This window comes from Panthera tigris, chromosome B3, assembly GCF_018350195.1.
Source record: "Panthera tigris isolate Pti1 chromosome B3, P.tigris_Pti1_mat1.1, whole genome shotgun sequence".
Taxonomy (NCBI): Eukaryota; Metazoa; Chordata; class Mammalia; order Carnivora; family Felidae; genus Panthera; species Panthera tigris.
In genome coordinates this window covers 143,871,473-143,883,123 of record NC_056665.1, presented here as the reverse complement: position 1 = coordinate 143,883,123, position 11,651 = coordinate 143,871,473, and the positions used below count along the sequence as shown (strand labels likewise).

The 11,651-nt window shown below is 61.4% G+C and overlaps 1 protein-coding gene across 1 annotated transcript; it reads right to left on the bottom strand.

Moving 5' to 3' along the window:
• Window positions 1-1,078: 1,078 nt before the first annotated feature.
• On the bottom strand, window positions 1,079-10,395 carry AMN (amnion associated transmembrane protein). The gene is made up of 12 exons (XM_042987798.1): window positions 10,334-10,395; window positions 9,337-9,455; window positions 9,187-9,231; window positions 3,162-3,249; window positions 2,830-3,047; window positions 2,550-2,687; window positions 2,303-2,411; window positions 2,132-2,208; window positions 1,781-1,946; window positions 1,515-1,704; window positions 1,341-1,434; window positions 1,079-1,260 (listed from the first exon to the last, which is right to left on the bottom strand). Exons 1-12 carry the CDS (start codon window positions 10,374-10,376, stop codon window positions 1,180-1,182), a joined length of 1,368 nt encoding a protein of 455 aa, XP_042843732.1. The 5' UTR covers window positions 10,377-10,395; the 3' UTR covers window positions 1,079-1,179.
• Window positions 10,396-11,651: the final 1,256 nt, after the last annotated feature.

The window sequence follows — 11,651 nt, the reverse complement described above, 5'->3', positions numbered from 1 at the left end:
GCTGCTCACCAGCCCTGCGTAATCACTGTTTCTTCCCGGTGCTTGTCAAACCTTTGTAGAAACCATTTAGGTGACGCCAGCTCACTGCTTCGAGATGATCTCCGACAGGAGCGACCTCAGCAGGAAGCGGACCTCGGATGGGAAACACCTGAGTCCTTCCTCCAAACCTTCCTCACTATTCAAATGCGGCCTTAAATGTTTCTCACTGGTATGCGCTTTCCCTCCGATGTGGGACCCACCACGTGGGAAAGGTCTTTCCTGGCACTGAGGGACACAAATAACACACTAGTAACTCTTGATCAGTGATGCTTTTAAGGAAAAATCTTCATCAGAAGAGGAAGATGGGAGCCTGAGTGAAGGCTACTTCATCCACACGGAGCCTCCAGCCGGTGGGCACCGCACCCACCTGCCCTCCATCCCCCCACCGGACCGGCAGGAGGAGGAAGCCCTTCCGGCCTGGTACCAGCCAGCCAGTGAGAAAGCGCCACCAGCCCCAATGCCCGCTGCCCCCGGTGGGCCGCCACTCAGACCGGCCCCACCCAACCCCCTGCCTTTTCTCTACCGTGTTCCTCTCCTTTGGTCTCCGGACTTGCCTGCCCGCGGTTTCGCCACAGCCTGCACACCCCGAAGTGCAACTCCTCTGCCATTCCAGAACAAACCCGTTTTTCTGGTAAAATGGCCGGCTGTTGTATTTGCAAGGTCAACAGCCATTTGGCATGATGTTGGGGGACTACTGGACAGCCAGCCTCACCAGGTGCCTCACTCCTGTTGGCTTCTAACCACCCCGTCTCCCGAGTTCCAGCCCCCTCCTTGTTCTGGGGGCAACTCTGCAGACTGCAGTCTTCTCGGGGACCCATTCTACAGGTAGTGCCCAGAACTGCCCTTTACAGGTGACCAGAAGGGAGGACTCTGAGGCTCACCCCTCACCAATGGAGTGACGAGGGCACTGGCCGGCTCTCCACATTCAAGCAAAGGCAAAGGGGTGGGGACACAGGAGGCAACTGATAGCAGGTGCAAGAAACCCCTTTATTGGGCAAAGCCACCCCGTCCTTGGTCTGCAGGGGCTGGGGACAAGGAGTGTGGAAAAGGGAACGGAGATCTTTTAATGTCAGGGACCCGTACATTTCTCGAAATGGGGCGGCGGAGGGCAGAAGGGGGGCTGGCCAGTCACACGGGGGCTCAGGCCTCCGCCTCGGCAAAAAGAGGGTTAACGAAGTAGCTGCGGCTGACGCTGCTGTTTTCCACCTGTGGGGCGGAAGGCTGCAGGGTGCGCAGGGTCAAGGTGCGTCGGCGCCCAGCACAGCCCCGGGGAAGACCGCTACCCACACCCGTCCCCTCACCGGCTCCACTGAGCCCGCCACGTCGAACACCGGGTTGGAGAAGCCCAAGGGCGCCACGAAGGGCGCTGGGGCCGCTTCGTCGCGCCTACTCCACCTGGGGAACAAGGACGTACATGAACCCCGCGGTCCTCCTCCGCGACGTGAGCCTCCGTCCCCCGCGGCACCCCCGCGTACCTGAAGCTCCTAGCGCCACGCAGCAACAGCGCCCCCGCCAGCAGCGCCAGCAGCAGCAGGAGCAGCCCCGCCGCCACGCCGCCTGCCAGCCCCGCGCGCATTCCCGAACCTTCCAGTCCCGCTGCGGAGCCGTCCCCGACCGGCGCGCCCGACTCCCGAACTGCCGCGGACAGGACCCCCAGGCCTTCGCCTACAACGGAGGGCGCCGGCTCAGTCTCCGCCGGGCGGGGCGGGTCAGGGGCCGGGAAAACGGCACCCGCGGTTACCGTGCTCGGCGACGTCCGCCAGGAGGGCACGTGCCAGCTGCCCCGCGCCGCCCGTCCCGTCGGGCCCGGTCTCTGCCAGCACCACCTGAATCTCCGTGTCTGCCTCGGCGCCTGCGTTCTGGCGCGGCACCTTGGACACGGCCATTTGCAGCCCCTGGTACTGGGGCTGGGGGGAGGGGGTGGAGACAGGGTTAGCCCAGGGACTTCGCCCTCGGACCCGCGGGGGCGTCGGCAGCAGGGACACGGGGTGGGCAGGTGCGCGGAGAGTCACCGCGTCAATGAGGCAAAGGGTGGCCCCGGGCGGGTCTTGCGGTAGGGGCGGCGGGGGGGGGGGGAGCGCGGCCCCACTACCAGGAAGCCTCGCAGCAGCCGCGTCCGGTACCGCTCAATGTCAAAGGTGGGGCCGTGGGTCAGCGACACGATGGCTCCTGCGACAGGAGGGCCCAGGGCCAGCAGAGAAAGTGAGGCTGGGGGCGAACCAGGGTAGCTAGGCCGTCCCCGCAAACACGAGGGGGTGCTCACCGCAGAGGTCGCAGCACTGCCCCTCGGGCCGGAGGGCGTCACGGCAGGCGGCCGGGGGACAGCGACCGCCCAGGGGCCGGAGCAGGGCGGCGCAGATCCACGGCTGTACCTGGAGGCGGGCCAGCGACCGTCGGCACGGAGAGGGGGAAGGGCAGACCGCGTGGAGGGAGGGCCAGGCGCCAGCCCCGCCCCTCCCCCACCCTCACCCCCGGCGGACCCGGGCCACCCCGGCGCCCTCCGCGCTCACCTCGGCGTTGCCGCAGACGCAGCCCGACGGGTCGGCGCAGGCCTCGGCACCCACGCTCAGAGCGCCCGGCCCGTGGAAGCGCAGGCGGCCGGCGGGGGACGCCAGGAACGCGGCCAGGTCCTCGTCGCGCGTGAACGTCTGCGGGTGGCCGGGTCGCGGGCGGCGCCGGCCCGAGGAGGGGACAGCGACTGAGTGCCCGGAACTCTCGCGTGGGGCCCGGGAGGGGCCGAGGCGCGCAGAGGAGACGCGGGCCGGCCCCGCGCGCGCGCGCGCGGCTCACCTGGCCCAGAGCCCAGACGCTGCGGACGCGCACGGGCCCGACGCCGGGGCCGAGGCCCACCCGGAAGGAGGCGTCGGGCGGGAAGACGACGTCGTCGTGGCGGCAGGGCACGCGCTCGGCGTCCACGGAGAAGAGGCCGCGCGCCGCGCCCCCGGAGCGCCACAGGCGCGGGTCGTGCCACGAGAAGCGGTCGGGGTCGAGGAAGAGCGCGGGGGCGGCTGGGTGGGCGCGCGTCCCTGAGCTACGCGCGAGGGCGCCCCCGCCCCCGGCAGGCCCCGCCCCGCCCCCGCCGGCCCCGCCCCGGCCCGGCAGGCCCCGCCCCGGCCCCTCACCTGCGCCGCAGTCCGGGTCCCTGCCGGCGTCCGCCGCGCCGAAGCCGGCTCCCGAGTCCAGGACGAACTCCCCGTCCCGCGGCAGGAGCTGCAGGAAGCGGGGGGGGGGGGGGGGCTCAGGCGGCGGTCCCGGGTCCCAGAGGGACCCGTCCCCCCTCCGCGACCCCGGGGGAGGGAGTGCAGACCGCGGAGCGGGCGGGTGAGGTCAGGGGCTGGGGGCGGCCCGTAACTGCCGAGGTTCAAATAAGCCCCAGGGAGCGGGACTGCAGGCCGAGGAGCAAGACCCCGCCTGAGACCTGGGCGCGTGGAGAGTTTGGGGCAGGGTGACACTCGGGCCACGGCCTCTCACATCCCCCCACCGCGGGGCGGGGTGGGGGGAGCTGCACCAGCCAGGAACCCAAGCCGCAAGGGATTGTGAAGGCAGCTGGAAGTGGGAGGGAGGGGAGGGGGCTGCACTTGGGGGTGCCGGGGCCTCAGCGCGGCCTCTGTCTCCCTTGCGGGCCTGGGCTCCACCACGGCAGCCCGTGCAGCCCGTTCGCCACAGAAGTCCGGCCACAGCTCAGGCCTCAGGTGTCAGATCTAAGGCAGTGGGAAGGCCAGGTGACGGAGTCCCCGCCGCCCTCTCCCTCCCCACCGCCCCCAAGCCCCAGGACCCCATGCCTCCTCCTTCTGACCTTCCGGGTTGGGGTTGGGGTTGGAGGGGAGCGCTGGGCCAGGAGAGCTGCGCGGAGCAGGAATCGTGTGTGGTTCCCTGTCGCCGTGGGCGGCCCACTCAGGGCCGGGCCTCAAGCCCTAGCTGGCTTGTCCCCTACCTGAGCACCGGCCCTGACCAAGAGGCCGACCCCCGGGGGGATGTGAGGTCACGGGCCAACTGTCCCCACACCCGAGGCAGCCCCACCCACAGGTGCCGCAGTGAGCCGTGGGGACAGACATGCCTCGGGAATGGGGGAGGTGGAGAACTTGAAGTCTTTAAAAAGAACCAGGGGTGCCTGGGTGGCTCCACTGAAGCCACAGCTGTGGCTGAGGTCATGGTATCACAGTTTGTGTGTTCAAGCCCTAAGTAGGGCTCACCACAGAGCCAGCTTCAGATGCCGGCTTCAAGTCCTCTGTCTCTCTTTCTGCCCTTCCCCAGCTTGCACTCTCTGTCCCTAAAATAAATCAACATTTTGGAGCACCTGGGTGGCTCATTCGGTTGAGCACCAGACTTCAGCTCAGGTCACAATCTCACAGTTTGTGGGTTCAAGCCCCACGTCCGGCTCTGTGCTGACAGCTCAGAGCCTGGAACCTCCTTTGGATTCTGTGTCTCCCTCTGTCTCTGCCCCTCCCCTGCTTGCGCTCTCTCTCCCCCTCTCTCAAAAAAATAAATAAACATTAAAAAAAATTTTTTTAAATAAATTAACATTTTAAAAAATCTTTAAGAAAAGAACCAAAGGGGGTTGAATTCAACACTATATTGTACCCAGGAAACCAATATAACACTGCATGTTAACCACACTGGAATTAAAAGTTTAATAATAATAAAAAGAACCAAAAGAGAAGATATAAATAAATCATGAAACATGTAATCATTGAAAGGAAGAGCACGATAGGTGAGATAAACATGCGGACCAGTCCAGCTGGAGAAGGCACAGTGACGGGTGTTTCTGCTGAGGGACCCTGCAGGGTGGAGCAGGGAAGTGCAGAGCCACCAGGAGAGGAGAGAGAATTGACATCCAGGTGCAGAAATGCATATATAAAGGGCGGGGGCGAAGGGGAAATATTTGAAGAAACAAGGAGCATGACTTTTGCAGATTTGAAGAAAGCCGGGACCCCTCAGATGGAAAGGTCTCCTGGAGCGCGGAATGGGAAACAAGGAAGATCACACCCAGACAAGTCAATGACACAGAGAACATTCTAAAAGCTTCAGAAAGAGCAGATCACCCCGGGGGCTCAGAAGTCCGGTTTCTCAGCAACAACAATGGATGCAGAAAGGAAAAGAACTTCCCTTCTAGAATGTTATATCCAGCCAAAGTTCCATTCAAATGCAGGAGCATAATGAAAAGACTTCGGAGTGATGGCCGCACAGAGGCCTTCTCTGAAAACGCTTGGAAGAAATTGGGAGGGAAGAGGGCGGCGGCCGCACACGGAAGGACTCATGAGGGTGGACACAGACGCCGAAAAGCTTAAGAAATAAAAAGGACGGCCGGACGTGAAAACCTGGATGAAATATAACAGTTTCTAGAAAAATTCAAAGTGTCAAAATGGGCACAAGAAGCAGTAGAGAATCCGAATAGACCAGTAAGCATTAAAGAAATTGAAATGTTAGTCAAGGACCTCGTGTTCCAGTACAAGTTTTTTACAGGTGAAGGATACTAACCTCTCAAGGAACAACTAACTGACTCCTTCTTAGACGTCATTCTGGGAAATGGAAAAAGGAGTGAAAATTGCCCAGGCCATTTCATGAGGCCCGTGTAATCTTGATTCCCAAACCGAATGGAGGACAATACAAGAAAAATTGTAGTTTTGTTTTACTTATAGATACAAAAAAAATCCCGTATAAAATATCAGCTGACTAGTTCCAATAGTGTATTTTAAAAGTACATGGTGGGGCGCCTGGGTGGCTCAGTCGGTTAAGCGTCCGACTCTTGATTTCAGCTCAGGTCATGATCTCGCAGTTTGTGGGTTTGAGCCCCATGTCGGGCTCTGCACAGTGCAGAGCCTGCTTAGGATTCTCTCTCTCTCCCTCCCTCTCTCTCTCTCATAATAAGAGAGAATAAACTTTTAAGAAGCTTAAAAAACAAAACAAAGCACGGTCATCATGGGGTTCCTGTCCCAGGACGGCTCCCGTCCCGACTTCCCAGACGTATGTACCGTGATGTCCCAGCAGGTGGCAGTGAGGAGTCTTGTGCCAACAAAATCCAAACATTCTGACGGAGGGAAGCCAGGTGTTAGGAAGAAGTGGCACGTTTGACCTGCAACTACAGGTCCCAGGGGGCCATCGGTCTTGCAACGACAGCTCAACCTCAGAAAACCTCATTAACAGGCTAAAAGCAGGGAGGGGGCAACCGCACCTCACTCAATTAAAAAACAACAACAGAGAACTCCACAAATGTATTTATGATTTTTTTAAAACGCTGCTAGCAAGTGAGTAATAGAATTTCCACAATTTAATAAAGTTCACGTACCAAAGCCCTGCAGCAAACATTCATTCAATGAGAAATGAGACATGCCTTCTCTTTCCCATTGGAACAAGGCACAGAGGCCCACTTTTGTCCCTCGTGCGTAACATAGGGGGAGAGGTCCTGGACGATGCTATTTGGAAAGAAAAAGAAGGAAAAGGAGTCAGGACTGGAAAGAAAGAGGAACAACTATCAGTGTTTATAAAGATAAGCAAGTGGAACGCACAGTTTTTAAAAATAGAGAACCGTTCGTAACGCAAAGCAAACTATAAAGGTCTACGAATGGACCGATACTATACAAGACCTGCGTGGGGACCACTTTAAAAGTCCAGTATCGAGTTTTGTGATGGATGCTGTGAGATATTTGCAGAGAAGTTCACGGTCCTGAATGGGCGGCTTGACAGTATAAAGCTGGTGTTCATTTCCAAACTTCCCAGGTTTTGTTGTTGCTGTTGTTCCCTGATAAAGCTACCCTACCATTTCTCTGCAGCATCAGATCCGCAAAGAACTAGCGGGCCTCTTGGCAGGAGAGTGGAGGGGCGAGTCGCCCTCGGGTAGCAAGACGCCCCACAGAGCCACAGCGTGAGGACGCGTGGTGCCGGCAGGAACAGGGAAAGCGAGCAGAGGGACAAGGGCCCCGAGAGAGCCCCGGGCACCCTGGGCACTTGATGAACAGTGGCGACAGCGCCATGAAGCTGGTGGTTCGGAGGAAGACGTCAGAAATCAGGCTTATCCCAGGGAGAAAAATAAAGCTGGTTCCCTAGCCGGGTCCCACTCAAGCGTGTGACCCTGGTGGCAAAACTGTGTCTTAACAGACACAGGGGTGGTTATGGCTGTGACTTGGCAGCGGGGAGGGATTCTTAAAACACCAGAAACACAGGTGTGAGGCAGCAGGTTCCGCACGGTCGATTCTGACGCCGGTTTCTGTTGGGAAGGGCACCACAGGCAGAATGCTCACGGCGGGAAGGCACTCGCAGTATCTCGCACCAACAGTGGGTTCATGGGTAGAAAATACGAGATTCCTCCAAAGGTAGAGATGGGAGAGGAGAGGGGGTTCAGGAAGGGGAAAACCCCAGGGAGGGAATCCCCAAACCTGAGAAAGACAAGTTAAAACGCGGCTGTGGCTGCCCCTGTTACTAGGGCTACCTCTGGGCAGCCGGACAGCGCTGATGGCAGGCGGCGGGGAGGAGGGACCTCCGTGCTCCGGGGGTGGGAGGCGGTCGGGGGCAGCTCTGGGTCCGTTCAGCCTGTTCCCGGGCCCCCTGACAGTTCCCACCCGGGCCCAGTGGAGTGGGGGGGGGGGGGCAGCTCCCGCGGTGCAGGCAGAAGACAGACTTGGGAGATGAGGGGGCACCTTCTGGGCCCCCAGGACAGGAGGAGGGGCTCCTAATTGGGCCGCGGGGGATGGAAAGAAGGGCCAGACAGAGGGACCTGTGAGGCATGAATGAATGCCTCTCTTAACATGCTCAAGCTTCCAAAGGAGATCACCAAAATAACTAGGTCATCAGAGCAGGGCCCCCGGCCCCAGGACCCCACCCCAGACAGACCCCTGCCTGAGGGTTCCCCACCGGCTCCGGATGCCCCTCTCCGCTTGCTCCAGGCTACTGCCTCTCCTGGGTGCCAGGATTACACATGGGGGGGGGTGGTGCGCTGGGTTCAGCTCCTCCCTCCAGGTCTCCACCCCTCCTCCACCTGGCTGCCCCTTCCGCATCTTGGTCTTTGGGTTGGACAGATGTGAAACGGCATCTGCACCCCCGATCTGCCAGGACCCGGGACCCCCAGTCTCTGCCCGACGGCCCCTCCCCAGGCAGGGACAGCTCACAGGTAGGGTAGGGGTCCCTTGCACTGACATGCCCTGCCCCATGAGTGGCCGGGTCCCACAATTAATGCTGCTTTTGAAAATCATCAATTAACCAAGACACCTCAGGGAATGGAAATTAGGCCTGAGGTCCCCAGATCCTGCATCTGGGCAAGAGGTTGGGCGGGGCCAGGGCCACCAGATGCCCCTCTCCCCAACTCACCCATGCAAAATCCAGTGGCCTCCAGGAGAGGACTCCAACTCTGGCACCCATACCGAGAGCCCCCCCTCCCCCCAGCTCCACCTCTGCTCAGAGCCAGCAACCCTGACATCAGTCACATCTTGCTGGCAGGCGTGCGTTTGACACAACAATGATCCACCCCAGTGAGCAGTGGGAACTAGGAGTGACCCTGACGCTGCTGGGTCCTGGGAAATGACACTTTAAATCAGGGAGCACTGACCTTTTCTGTAAAGGGTCGGACAGTAAATATTTTAAGCTTTGAAGGCCACACGGGCTCCATCATGGCCACTCAACTCTGCCTTATAGGGTGACAGTGGCCATAGATGCTAGTGACCAAATGGGCAGGGCTATGTGCTGATGAAACTTTATTTATGGACACTGAAGTTTGAATTCTATATTTCACGTGCCACAAAAATGTTCTTTTGACTTCTTTCCCCCAACCACTTAAAAATGTAAAAACCATTGTTAGCTCCAGCCACGTGGCTGCATTTGGCCAGTAGCTTCCTGACTCCGCCTTTAAGAGACAGGCCTTATCAGAGGCCTTTCTCCCAGATCTTATCAGAGCCTTTAACACATAGCGAAGCTCCAGGCAAGCGCAGGATGTAGCATCTTCCAAATGTACAGGTCCCAGCCTGAGCTGCGACCACAGGACCAGGGCCTACTCTCCCATACGGTTTCCCCAGCCTCCCAGAAAGCCCTTCCAGAAGCCAAAGGCCCAAGGCCTGCACGGTTTCCCATGCAGGTGGGGGCCAGTCACAAGACAAGAAAGGGGCTTCAGGGGACCACCAGCCCCCTCCGACCTGGGTCTCAGCCGCAGCTCCCCCTCACCATGTCGGAGATGCTGTGACCTTCTCGCACCAGGACCGACACCATCTGCAGAAAGAACTGGCATTGGCTGGCGGACCCCCTTTGCCTCTCCCCGACCTCGCGGCCACGTGAGTCCCCGCCCCGAGCCCCGGGCTGGGGAAGGGGAAGCACCTTGTCTGCCGGGAACGCGACGGCAGCGCCTGCGCACGGGGTCCGGTTCTGGCTCCAGTTGGTGGCCACTTCGAAGTTGGTGTTGGGGACCCAGAGTTTGTAGGCCGCGCGGGTCATCGCTGGGGAGGGGGTGACTAAGTGCTTCCCGCTCAGACGCCCCAACCCCCAGGAGGAAGAAGGTTGGTCACAGAGCCCGGGGCACAGATGCAGTCTCCCTGTCAGCCCAGACCCTGCGGGAGCCCTGCCTCGGTGCTCTGACAGACTCCCACCGGATCTGCAGAGCCCGCTCCTGCGTGCCCTCCTCTAGGACACCCCTCGGTATCGCCCCCTAGCCCCGCCCCCAGTTTGCTGGTCGTTGGAGCCGCCGCGGGCACTGCAGGGCAAGGACAGAGACCACCGGGGGACCGATGTGAAGGGGGTAGGAGGCCTCTGCCCAGTAGAAAGCGCTGGAGGGTGGGCTCTGATCGGGATCTGTGTCCTGAGGGAGCCGCCAGGGGCGTAAGAGAGGAGGACAGGGGGCGCCTGGGTGGCTTAGTCCCTTGAGCTTCTGACTCTTGATTTGGGCTCAGGTCATGATCTCAGGGTTAGGGAGTTCAAGCCCTGCGTCAGGCTCTGCGTGGCGGGGTGGAGCCTGCTTGGGGTTCTCTCTCTGCCCGCCCCTGCTCATGCTCTCTCTCTCTCTCTCTCTCAAAATAAAAAAATAAACTAAAAATAAACTTACCAAAAAAAAAAAAAAAAGAAAAGAAAAGGAGAGAAGGACAGGGACTGAGGAGCGTTGGGGGCGGACACCCGGGACACGCGCCGGCCCGGGTGCAAAGGGGGAGGGCCAGCGCGCCCCCGGGGACGGGGAGACTGAGGCCGCGGAGACCGCACGCGCACGCTGCTTCGGGCAGGAGCCAGGCCGAGCCTCCCGGGCCTCCCGAGCCTCCCGCGCCCCCCGCGGCCTGTCAGGCGCTCCCCCCAGGCTCCCCCGCCCCCCAGCGCGCCCCCCGCCTACCGCACAGCTGCAGCCACAGCAGCGCCCGGCCCAGCGCGCCCATCCCGCTGCGGGCCCGTCGCGCCGACCCCGACCCGCAGACTTTGCCCCGCGGGGTCCACCTGACCGGGAGGGGCGGGGCGGGGCGGGGCGGGGCGGGGCGGGGCGCGGCCGTCGGGCGGTTACACATTTACCTCCAGGCCCCGCCAGGAGGCGCCGGTCCGACTCGCTCCCTCCCCCACACTCAGCCCTGCGGGAACCTGAGGACCTTGGGCGCCCGGGAAGAGGGGCTCGTGAGGACCCGCCCGCTCCGTGACAAGGGTGGGGCTGGGGGGGGGGGGGGGACGGTGGTGGCGGTGAACAACCTCTAGGGCCTCTGCTGTCTCTGTCCCTGCGCGTCTGGGGCTGCACCTACTCGGCCCACCCGCGGGAGCTGGGTGTCCAGCCTTCCGAGCAGGGCCCTCCTGCCGGGGCCGGCTGCACTGTGGACGGTGGTAGACGGGCTGAGTGGCGAGCGCCTAAGAGCGCGTGGTGAATGGCCGGCAGCAGGTGCCCGGTGAGGGGTGGAGGGTGCGTGCTCCGGTCAGCCGAGGAGGGGGGACACAGGGATGGCAGGCGGTGAGCGAACCCACCGATGCACACCAACCGAGCGCTGGCGGGTGGAGGATGAGTGGTGCGAGACCGGGTGGGTGTGGCGCGGTACTGGGGGGCGATGGGCGGTGGGTGGTGGGTGGTGGGTGGATAGAGGGCAGCGGATTGTGGAAGGACGGGCGACGGACGGCGGGTGGTGGCTGCATGAGGAAGAGAGATGGTAAGCCTGGAGGGTGGACAAAAATGGTGCTTGGGTAAATGGACGGCGGGTGCGTGAGACAGCAATTGTAGACGTTGGAGGGGCTTTGTTGACATGAACGGTGGGCGAGAAAAGGTGGTGGCTTTGGGCCGACGAATGGCTGGTAGGGGAGACTGGCCGGTGGACGGGGGGATGGGGGGCAGGATTTAGATGGACTGTGAGTAGCAGGTTAGCAGACGGATGGCTGCCGGGTGGATGAGAGCCGGGGGCACAGCCGGACACAGCCGGATGGACGGACGGGTGTGCTGCTCATGCAGGGTGGCGGAGCGAGGGGGCTGGGGTGGCTGGGGGTGAAGGGGGTGGGTTTGTGGGGGATGGGATGGTAGAAGGCGGGGGGGGGGGTGGTTGACAGACTGTGGGCAGTAAACTGGACGAGGGAAGGGGGGGGGCGTTACGGGTGGGGCAGATGGCACCTTGCCGGTTAGGGCTGACGGCGAGGGGAGGAGTGGCAGGTGGCCCCTGGGTCCAGGGTGAGCTGATGAGGGCAGG

What these genes read in the sequence shown, in the direction of transcription:
- AMN (XM_042987798.1), bottom strand. Translation starts at nt 10,376, where the DNA reads ATGGGCGCGCTGGGCCGGGCGCTGCTGTGGCTGCAGCTGTGCG. An exon ending in GTCACAGCATCTCCGACATG is followed by an intron (nt 3,250 to 9,186) that starts GTGAGGGGGAGC and finishes CGCTTCCTGCAG; the next exon opens with CTCCTGCCGCGGGACGGGGA. An exon ending in GGCTGCTGCGAGGCTTCCTG is followed by an intron (nt 1,947 to 2,131) that starts GTAGTGGGGCCG and finishes CCCTCCCCCCAG; the next exon opens with CCCCAGTACCAGGGGCTGCA.